Source organism: Acipenser ruthenus, chromosome 2 (assembly GCF_902713425.1).
Source record: "Acipenser ruthenus chromosome 2, fAciRut3.2 maternal haplotype, whole genome shotgun sequence".
NCBI lineage: Eukaryota > Metazoa > Chordata > Actinopteri > Acipenseriformes > Acipenseridae > Acipenser > Acipenser ruthenus.
Genome location: NC_081190.1, coordinates 110728899 through 110740392, shown reverse-complemented (window position 1 = coordinate 110740392; position 11494 = coordinate 110728899). Strand labels below are relative to the sequence as shown.

General features: G+C 37.5%; 1 protein-coding gene across 1 annotated transcript; it reads left to right on the top strand.

Moving 5' to 3' along the window:
- The first annotated feature begins 5720 nt into the window (after nucleotides 1–5720).
- Nucleotides 5721–10953, top strand: LOC131703396 (uncharacterized). Its single transcript, XM_059006448.1, has 6 exons — nucleotides 5721–5863; nucleotides 7345–7476; nucleotides 7594–7695; nucleotides 7860–7949; nucleotides 8060–8185; nucleotides 8302–10953. The coding sequence occupies exons 1-6, from the start codon at nucleotides 5824–5826 to the stop codon at nucleotides 8661–8663; spliced, it is 852 nt and encodes a 283-aa protein (XP_058862431.1). The 5' UTR covers nucleotides 5721–5823; the 3' UTR covers nucleotides 8664–10953.
- Nucleotides 10954–11494: the final 541 nt, after the last annotated feature.

Sequence of the window (11494 nt, the reverse complement as noted above, 5' to 3'; positions counted from 1 at the left end):
TCCTGCTCCTCTCTCTCAGGTGGTGATGGTGGAGGCAGAGGCAGCTCCTGCTGCTCTGCTCCTGGCAAAGGCAGCAGGGGCTCCTCCCCTTCTGGCTGCGAAGGCGGCAGGGGCTCCTCCCCTTCTGGCTGCGAAGGCAGCAGGGGCTACTCCCCTTCTGGCTGCGAAGGCAGCAGGGGCTCCTCCCCTTCTGGCTGCAGCGGTGAAACCAGCAGGCATGCTCCCTCTGCTGGTGGCGGCGATGGAGACGGAACCAGCAGGCATGCTCCCTCTGCTGGTGGTGGTGGGAGCGACAAGTCGTCTTCCCATGGAGGTGGGGGTGGCACCAGCAGGAACTCACCCTCTGCTGGCGGAGGTGGTAGCGACACACAGTCCACCCAGTGCGGTGGAGATGGAACCAGCAGGAACTCTCCCTCTGCTGGCGGAGGCGGGAGCAACACACAGTCCTCCCACGGAGATGGAGGTGGAACCAGCAGGTATTCTCCCTCTGCTGGCGGAGGTGGGAGCGACACCCAGTCCTCCCAGGGCAGTGAAGGTGGAACCAGCAGGAACTCTCCCTCTGCTGGCAAGTACCTGGGCTGTGGACGCACCGACTCCCCCCTCTTGGGCTGTGGACATTCGGGCTCCTCCCTTTTAGGCGCAGGACATTCGGGCTCCTCCCTTTTAGGTGCAGGACATTCGGGCTCCTCCCTTTTAGGCGCAGGACATTCGGGCTCCTCCCTTTCAGGAGCAGGACATTCGGGCTCCTCCCACTTGTCTCCCCTCCAGCAGCTGTAATCCCACTCTTCAGGGAGGGGGCAATTAACTGGAAAATGCCCCCGCTCACCACAGATGCAGCAACAGTACATCTTACTTATGCTCTGGAGGAGGGCTTCCCAGCTGATCTCCTCCTGTGCCTGCTGTTGTTGCAGCTGCTGCTGTCTGCAGCTCTTCCTCCTTCCTCCCATCCTTCCTCTTCTTCCTCCCATCCTTCTTCCTCCTCACTCTCCTTTCTCCACACACACTAATAAACGAAAAAACGAGAAAAAAACTGCAGTACCCCATTTCTGCCTGAGTCCAGGAGGCGCTGGTGATCCCACGCTGGACACCACGTGTGACAGGTTGACTGGGCGGTGACGTCAGGCAGAAGCAGGAAGGAAAAATACTGACACCCGGGAAGTACTGCAGGTAAAGGCTGTGCCGTTTTTATTTAGCAACTAACAAAAATAAAATAAATATTTAAACAAAAAACACTTGCTCCCAGAGCGAAAATAAAAGGTTTAAACATAAACAAATCTCGAACACAAAAGTAATAAACAAAACTCAGGTCAGGCTGAGCAATTGCCTTCACTGTTCCTGGAGTTTAATTTTTAGTTTCGTTTTAATCCTCTCTCTCGCTCCCTCCTTCCAACACCCCACCCGAGTGCCGACAGCTGCAGGCTTTTAATAGGTGACCATCTCCCGATGAGCAACAAATTAAATCACCTAATTAATTCAGGAGATGGCCACCTTCTGCACGAGTTTACTAAAGTGCTGTGGATGGGGCTACCCATCCACGCTACCAAACAGTATAAAATAAACAAACTATGCCGTCACTAAACAAAACAATAACAAAACATACGGCGCTCGCCGTCATGCATACAATAATAAAATCAAAATACAAAACAAATACAAAATAAACTGCACAGGGACGGAGGGGACTCCGTTCTAAACTAAAATAAACAAATCAATGTACAGGGCTGCTCGCCGTGTTACATTACTAGAACCGAAGTCATTGTATTTTATGTTGCTCTTAATTGTATTACTTGTACTGTGATTCTTGAAATGTATCTTTGTTTACGACTGTAAGTCGCCCTGGATAAGGGCGTCTGCTAAGAAATAAATAAATAATAATGTGTGTATTATTAACTCATCAGCTGCTTGGAGGAGATCCATACAGTACCGGAGAGGGAGAGAGTGCTCAGTACCTACAATAAACACTAAATACTTCACTACCAAAAAGCGTTTTTCATTTGTATTAAAGTGCACACTTCTAATCGTGTTTTATAGCAACGCTATACCACAAACACCTCCTCAGAAATGATATGAGGACAGTGGTACCATATTTAATATGTTATCCTGGAACTAGAATAGTACCAGATGCATAAGAAAGCCCCCCTATTTGTTTTTTTTGAACATGGGTAGAATTTCCATTGAATTGTTAAAATCTTCTTGTCTCATTTGGTTCTGTACTATACTGCAACTGATGGCTAACTCCATTGAGCTATGCTTGATTATGCGCTCTCCTTATCAATTGCCTGAAATGTGCTCCTTTGCTGTTTATATTCACCTTCACCCCATCTATCCATTATCTGATCTGTGTCTTTACTCACTTTCTCAACTGAGTTGGATGCTGTCACAAGGCCTGAGGTATTTTCAGCTTCATTGTCAGCACGCATGTCATCTGTCACACTGGATTGTTAATCCAAACCCTTTGCTCACTTTTTACATTTCTTTTTTTTTTTTTTGGTATTTATATATCATTTTTGTAAATGGGACCTTAAAGTCCTGTTAATACTTTATGAACTCTAAACATCCCTAAGACTGAAAGGGTTAAAGAAAACTTGGCTACTGACACATCACAAGTTTATTAGTTTATTCTTTACTATTGGCTATTGCTAATATAAGTTTTAATGACAATTCTATTTGCGTCCTGAAAACAATCTTTATATTTAGCTGAATAATCAAAGAAGGAACTTTCCAAAGTATAACTTGATGTAAAGAAGTTGAAATCTAAAGACTTCTTGTTGAAATGCTAGTCAAAGTGAAATACTTTCTTGAGAAGAATGGGAGTAGTAATATTACTATAGCTTATGTCAAAAGGCTAATTTATGACCCTTTTGACCTTTTTTTGACCTTATAGGTATGAATTTATGAATATATAATGAGGGGCATGGATTTATGAATTTATGAATATATAATGAGGGTATGGATTTATGAATTTATGAATATATAATGAGGGGGCGGGGATTTTATGGTTGTTACAAGACAGATATGCTTATTGAATATAGGCTTATATTTGCCTATAAACTTATAGCACGTCTTTTATAAGATATGTACAAAAATCAGTGTTTAATATGTTATTTATGTAATCGGGATAGGGGGTACCCATGTTTTATAAATGCTTATGTTAACTTATGCTTTGGGCATACAACATTAATGCTTATGTTAACTTATGCTTGGTGCAGACAACATTAAAGTTTTTTTTTTACATGACACTTAATGAAAAAGGAGAAAGTTTAAAAGAAGTTATTAAAAGCAAAAAGAAAACGTCTTATTCACCATTTAAAAGCATTTAAACAATATACATATATACACTTAATGAAAAAGAAAGTTTAAATCCGCATATCACAAAATAAAACAGATATTAAATTAAATATTTATAAAAAAAAAAAGAAAAAAACAAAACAAAAAAATCTACCAAAATACAATTTCTGAAAAAGCGCTCTCTCTCTCTCTCTCACCGTTTTTCAAAAAAACTCCCCGGACAAAACGTTTTACAGTCAGCATTCCCTGAAAGCATTTAAACTAACATTACACACACGCGCACACACACTCACACTTAATGAAAAAGAAAGTTTAAATCCGCATATCACAAAATAAAACAGATATTAAATTAAATATTTATAAAAAAAAAAAGAAAAAAACAAAACAAAAAAATCTACCAAAATACAATTTCTGAAAAAGCGCTCTCTCTCTTACCGTTTTTTAAAAAACTCCCCAGGACAAACGCTTAAGTACAGTGTGAATTCTCTCCCTCGCAGACAACCGCAACCAACCGCACTCATCAAACTTTAGCAGAAGAATGACTTCAAACTCGCTCTATGACTTAAATAGGGGGCGGATCCTTTGGCTTAGAACATGCGCACACCGTCCTATAGGTACACTTACATGCACGCGCACATGACCACAGGCAAGGGGTCCTCCCCCAGCCCCCACAGACACAGACACTCACAGACCCTTAACCACCCGCTATGAACAGACAAGCGTCTCGATGTAATAAAAAGCACCGATACCTATTTGTTAGAGGAAGGTCCCCTGCAGAGAAGGCTTGTGAAATGTGTGATTTGTAATGCCTTAAGGTTTGGTCTCAGCATGGTAGACACATCTAGGACTATTTCAAATGAATATACCGTCTTTATACTTCTGTTAAGATTAAAAGTGCATACTTCTGTTAAGATTAAAACCAGGAATCAATTCTATAAATAAAAACTGTTTAAATGTGTTTGGTTGTCTGTGTTTGTTTGTTTGCATGTTTTTTTAAAAGATAAAATGAGAGCATTTTTTCATGACGCTAGTAAAATTAAAAAAAAAAAAAAAAAAAAAAAAAAAAAAAAAAAAAAATGAAAGACGTATTTAAAATATATTGCATGAACATTTTATGCCTGTATTACCGCGTAAAGAAAGTAGATTTAACTAAGCCTACGTTCAACTATAAACAAACAAACATGTATAATATATGCTATAGCAAAGCTTGGTTATTCGCTCTGTACCTGTAAAACTTAGGGAATTGAATATAACTGAATAAAAACAAAATGTAATGATTTTGCAGGAAACAAATGAAGGAAAATTAAACACATATGTAAATGAATAAATCAGAGTTTATCATGTCTTAAGGAATAAGTGTTACGGTTTTTGTAGAGTATTTTTTGTGTCTGAAAAACCGAAATTCATTTGTGAGGTGAGAATCGTGGCACCCGTGAGTCTAGTTCTTTAACATATCAGACTTTGGGTGACGGTATGTTTGATGATGTTGGAAAGCACGATATTATCTCAATGTGAATATATATATATATATATATATATATATATATATATATATATAGATAGATAGATAGATAACTATAGGGGATAAATATTTTTTATTCAATTTTACACGTTAGGCTCAGCTTGGCGCCGCTGTGTATTAAAAGTACAGATAGTGTATGTTAGAGGAAGGCACCCCACTGAGAAACATCACCGCAGCGTCGTTTAGCCTGCTAGAGGCTATAAGCATCATGGTATTTCAAGCGGGATTTAGTTTCTGGGCATAACGATTAGAACATAAAATAAGATAAAATCTGTGTTATATTGCAAATAAAATAAGAGAACCTATTTAAGTGTTTTATCATGGCCCATTTTTTGAATAGCCACCCCTCATGATAATCTCAAGTAGCTTCTCATACACAAACAAACTATTCTGAGGTTGGTGCAAATCATTAACACGCTTTTACAGTTTGTAGATTTAAAACTATGGGGTAGCATAGTACAACGTAATGTTTTTTTAAGAAACGGCGAATATTGACTCGATACAGTTGTAATGCTCCTTTACGTGTATCTAAAATGAATCGGGTTATAAAACAGATTGTATAAAATCGTTACAAAACGAATGAGAATATTTTTTTGCATATAATACTGAGTATAGAAAAACTAAGCCCTCTTTTAACTATAAAAACATACAAGTGTAGGTATATGCGTCGTCATTTCTTGTTTATTAAAAGCATACCTTTAAAAACGTGATTTAAACATAATAAAACATAATTTCCGCATAATATCGAGAATATGACGGATGGGTTTGTGAATAGCCGCTTTAGAGAAGCGGAGAGGGGCAGATTTCAGCGCCAGCTAGTCTAGGCAACTTTCGGGGTGTCGGGTTTATCTCACCTGATCCAGCCTGATCCGGACCCCGTGTGGTTACAAAGGCAAATACCGGGGATCTTGAGAGTATAAAAATCGTCCACGTACAGAGCTAAGTATTACACTTCTGGAAAAAGGACGAATCCTCTCAAAGATACCTTATCCCGTAAAGAACCACTTCAGCTATAAATGGACGTTGAATCAAGCCACAGCAATGAGGATCTAAACGGTATGTCCTAGGTTTAATGTTTAAATTGGCTGTAAATGTTAGATGTGTGGTAAAAAATGTTTGATACTTAATTTATGTTTATGATGAACAATGTGGGGTGTGTCGGTGATGCTGCGTAATCGTGTTTTCTTTTTGTTTTGTTTTTTTCTTTTTTTTATAAATATTTAATTTAATATCTGTTTTATTTTGTGATATGCGGATTTAAACTTTCTTTTTCATTAAGTGTGTGTGTGTGTGCGTGTGTGTGTAATGTTAGTTTAAATGCTTTCAGGGAATGCTGACTGTAAAACGTTTTGTCCGGGGAGTTTTTTTGAAAAACGGTTAGAGAGAGAGAGAGAGCGCTTTTTCAGAAATTGTATTTTGGTAGATTTTTTTGTTTTGTTTTTTTCTTTTTTTTTTTATAAATATTTAATTTAATATCTGTTTTATTTTGTGATATGCGGATTTAAACTTTCTTTTTCATCAAGTGTGAGTGTGTGTGCGCGTGTGTGTAATGTTAGTTTAAATGCTTTCAGGGAATGCTGACTGTAAAACGTTTTGTCCGGGGAGTTTTTTTGAAAAACGGTGAGAGAGAGAGAGAGAGCGCTTTTTCAGAAATTCTACTTTGGTAGATTTTTTTGTTTTGTTTTTTTCTTTTTTTTTTTTATAAATATTTAATTTAATATCTGTTTTATTTTGTGATATGCGGTTTTAAACTTTCTTTTCATTAAGTGTATATGTGTATATTGTTTAAATGCTTTTAATGGTGAATAAGACGTTTTCTTTTTGCTTTTAATAACTTCTTTTAAACTTTCTTTTTCATTAAGTGGGTGTGTGTGTGTGTGTGTGTGTGTGTGTGTGTGTGTGTGTGTGTGTGTGTGCGTGTGTGTGCGTGTGTGTGTGTGCGTGTGTGTGTGCGTGTGCGTGTGTGTGTGAGTGTGTGTGCGTGTGTGTAATGTTAATTTAAATGCTTTCAGGGAATGCTGACTGTAAAACGTTTTGTCTGGGAAGTTTTTTTTTGAAAAACGGTGAGAGAGAGAGAGAGAGAGAGAGAGAGAGAGAGAGAGAGAGAGAGAGAGAGAGAGAGCGCTTTTTCAGAAATTGTACTTTGGTAGATTTTTTGGTTTTTTTTCTTTTTTTTTTTATAAATATTTAATTTAATATCTGTTTTATTTTGTGATATGCGGTTTTAAACATTCTTTTCATTAAGTGTATATATGTATATTGTTTAAATGCTTTTAAATGGTGAATAAGACGTTTTCTTTTTGCTTTTAATAACTTCTTTTAAACTTTCTTTTTCATTAAGTGTGTGTGTGTGTGTGTGTGTGTGTGTGTGTGTGTGTGTGTGTGTGTATAAAATGAGATAATAGTGACAATATCTAAAAATATAAATTATAAAAAAGGGGTTATTACATCAGGATATGCAATGTGTTTTATTTTATGTTGTCATTAATATTATTATTATTTTATTTATTTAAAATCATATATTTTCATTGTTATAGATATCCAGGAATTTATTGAAGAACATTTAATTTCACACCAGGAGGAAGTAATTGAGCATCCTCCTATGCTCATTCCCCTCTCACCTACAATCATTCCATTGTCCCCGACATTTTTTTTGGATAGTCAGAATGGTGAGTTTTTCATTTTGCTAACCAAAATATCGCGAGGGTTTTTTTTTTTTTTTTTTTTTTTTTTTTTTTTTTTTTTTTTTTCTGGTCTAACTATAAGTACCTCCTTTTAAATTGCAGATACAATCCCAGGGCACAGCATTTCCCTTGAGCTACCGTGCGATCTAATCGTGCCTGAGGACTTTTTAAATAATTTCTCAGTGATAACAGAAAAGCCGGAAAGTGAGTAAAATAGTAGACATATTTATCTGTTTGTTTTATTAATAACAAATACATAAAGGTACTTATGATATATATAGTGCGTGAATGATATTACATGCTAGACATTGTTTTTTAGCTTATTATGATTTCCTTTTAAAAACATACCTGATTCATTCTGTTTTTAGAAGCTGAATATATTGAAGATTCTGAGCTTTTGGAACAGTACTTCAAGACATCCTTCAGTGATCTAGCGTCAGACTCCGAATTGTCTAAAAGTATGAACCGTATTGTTTTTATAGATTAATAAAAAATGTTTGATCGTTTTTCATAATATTAATTATTTTTAGGTTAAAACATTCATATTCAACCGTTTATATTATTTTAGAAGTTCCTGAAAATTCCGAAAGGAACGACGTGGCCGGTACTTCGGAGGAGGGCCAGGTTATACATGCGTATACCCCCTTGGAGCATCCCAATAGACCTCAAAAATCTGCAAAAAGACCTCTCAAAAGTAAGTGTATTTAAAATGAAGTTTTTTTTTTTTTTGTTTTTTTTTTTGTTAAATATTTCAATCATCTGTTAAGGTATTTTTGGTCTGATTGTATATTTTGGCATATTTTCATTTAGAACGGCCCACTAGACGTACACTTCTTGTGGAAAGCGAATCTTCCGAGGACGACACATCCTTCAGCAGAGACCCAAAGTCTAAAAGGCCGCGTAAATTTTCCGAAAGGTTTCATGCTTCACTACAAGCAAGAGGCACCCCCACAGTCTCCAAAGTATCACAAAGGCTAAAACCTACGATCCCCTCAACTTCAACTACTGCTAGGTATCACAGCGCTGAGCTATTGAAACATGTACATATGACTATAGAGCAGATCATTTACAGACATCCTGCTATAAGGGCCCTAGTTTCTGACCCAGAAGTGGCTCAGAATATACAAACATTAATTACCCTATTGAAAACGCTGGGTTTTTTAAAACAATAACAGTGTATTTGTAGAGCTACAATGGAACCACATCGCAAAAAAACATGTAAAAGGAAACACATTGAAATTACTGTTGATGATTCTGACAATGATGATACGGCTGTGAATGGTGTTCTAAAAAATAAAAAGGTTTCAATTGATCCGAGTCATAATGTGTCAAATTCTGTGGTAAATTCTATATTCGTACCTAAAAATACCTTAAATTCTGATCCTTCAACAAGTTCACATACACATAGTATGTCTACAGCCCCCAATGTCTGTCTGCCCCCCGTTCACCCCCAAAATTTAAATGGTTTCGAGAATTTTGACTATCTAGACAAACTATTAAATGATATAAATTATAATGCGTATAGTTTACCGTCAATCAGGGCTCTGATTGATGAAATTTCTCCAGATAGGCCCCCGATAAATGACAACTCCACTAATATAGACAGCAATAACTCCCAGTGCCGTGTGTTTGTTAATGATGCTAAATTGACTCAGATCAATTTTGACTCTTTGGATAAGCTTCTGCATGAAATGTATAGAGAGAATCATGATACTCTAGAGAGTGTAGTTGATGTGGAAAAACAAATAGGGGGAGGTTTGAACGACGGGGCTTACCGTGATGATTCTTTTAGCATAAAAGTCCTGGGGGGTGGTGTATTACATGATGATCAAGTGGCAGGTCCTTCAGGTTTACAGGCCCCCCATAGAGATAGTGCCGGTGATAGAATTGGTGGGGAAGGTGTACAGCGTAGACATAGACCTATGTTTAACAATTTCGAATTGAAGCAACCTCTTAACTTTACACATCTGTATGACTTGGATTCCTACGCTGAAGTTTTTACGGTGTTACATGAAACGTTAGAGAATATGTTGAGTGAGGTTTCTAGAACGCTAAGACCCTCAGACGTTGTCCAACTTGAATTACGAGCGGGATCCTTAGATATACCAGTGTATGTAAAAATGAGTGGAGCCAATTTAAGTCTAGATGATTTTCTCAGTCAGATTGAAGCTCTCCTTCAAAGTCATAGTGAAATTTTGGCTGATGACTCTTTAATGTTGATTGTGCAGGTTATTAGGTGCCCAGAAGGAGGTGGTGTAAGGAGATGTTTGCAGACCTTAATGAAAAGTGAGCTTATTAGAAAAAAAGCCAAGCATCTGATTATATGTTACAACAGAGACAATCAATTATGCTTTGCCTACAGCGTACTGAGCTTGATATTTCCAGAATTCAGAGGGGCTTATGAAATGTGTATGGCTGAGGCTTTAAAACTTCAACAGAGTGTGGGATTAAGTGAACATCAAATGGTGTCGTTTGTAGACATAGATAAATTTGAACAGGCCTTAGATGTTAAAATTGTGGTCTGGTACAGATGTCCTCAAAAGGATGTGTTCCTGAATCACCAAACAGATACTCGAGCAAAAAACAAAACTGTATTTCTGTTTCTTCATGAGAATCATTTCTATGGTATTGTTAACTTGAAAGGTTTTCTGGGTGCAGCCTATCTGTGTAATTACTGTTACACCGCCTACAGTAATCGATCTGGACATCGCTGTGAAGGACACTGTAATGTGTGTTTTTCCCCAGCCTGTAACAGCGAGTCCTCTGTAAAGGTAAAATGTAACGACTGCAATCGTTATTGTCGATCACAGCTCTGTTATGATGAGCATAAGATTCTCAGAGATAAAGCCAACAGTGAAAAACAGGTTTCTATGTGTGACCTTTTAAAACTTTGTACAAGGTGTTATTCTCTCTATAAATGTGACCCTACAAAGCCACAGACTCACAAATGTCTTACTCCTTACTGTAAGCTATGTAAAGCCGTGTTGTTACCTCACAGTGATCATAAATGCTTCATTCAAATGCTTAAACCTAAGGAACCCACAGACAAATATGTGTTTTATGATTTTGAATGTCGTCAGGAAGCTGGCGTACACATTCCTAATTATTTGTACTGCATGCACATGGGTGGTGAATCATGGTATTGGGAGGGCGAGGAATGTGTGAAAAAGTTTTTTGAGCGGTATCGTAGACCTTGTTATGCAGGATATACTTTCTTGGCACACAATGCAAAGTCTTATGACAGTTATTTACTGATGAATTATTTAGTATCCAACGGAATTAACCCAAATATCATAGCTCAGGGTAGCAAGTTGATGTGTTTTACAGACGAAGCTTTTAAAATGCGGTACATTGATTCCTTTAACTTTTTGCCCATGAAGTTAAGTGCCCTGCCTGCTGCTATGGGATTTGAAGCCAAAAAAGGATATTTTCCTCATTTTTTCAATACTGTTGAAAACCAGAATTATGTGGGGCCATTTCCTGATCCCATTTACTATGGTGTTCAGCAAATGATGTCTAAAGATCGTGATGACTTTTACAAATGGTATGATTCGATTAAGATGGGTGTTTTTAATTTCAGAGACGAAATGGCATTCTACTGCAAAAATGATGTTGAAATTTTGAAAGAGGCCTGTATCAAATTCCGGACTGAGGTTTATGCAATAGGGCAGATAGACCCCTTCCAATGTACCACCATTGCTTCACTGTGCATGGCTATGTATAGAAGTAAATTCATGCCTAAAGACACAATAGCGATCATTCCTCCCGACAATTACAGTGAGCAGCAAAAAAGCTTTTCAAATGCCTCGATACAATGGTTAATGTATGTAGCAGAAACTGAAAATGTTTTCATTCAACACGCTTTAAACTACGGAGAGCTTAAAATAGGCCCCTTTTTCTTGGACGGTTATGCTGTGATTAATGGTAAGCGTACGGCTTTTGAATTTGCAGGGTGTTTTTTTCATGGTTGTCCCTTGTGCTATGATTCGGCCGATGTAAACCC

Bases quoted from the DNA above. Each gene is read 5' to 3' on its own strand.
- LOC131703396 (XM_059006448.1), top strand. From the start codon at position 5,824: ATGGACGTTGAATCAAGCCACAGCAATGAGGATCTAAACG. The intron at 5,864-7,344 runs GTATGTCCTAGG...TCATTGTTATAG, and splicing joins CAGCAATGAGGATCTAAACG to ATATCCAGGAATTTATTGAA. The intron at 7,477-7,593 runs GTGAGTTTTTCA...TTTAAATTGCAG, and splicing joins TTTTTTGGATAGTCAGAATG to ATACAATCCCAGGGCACAGC.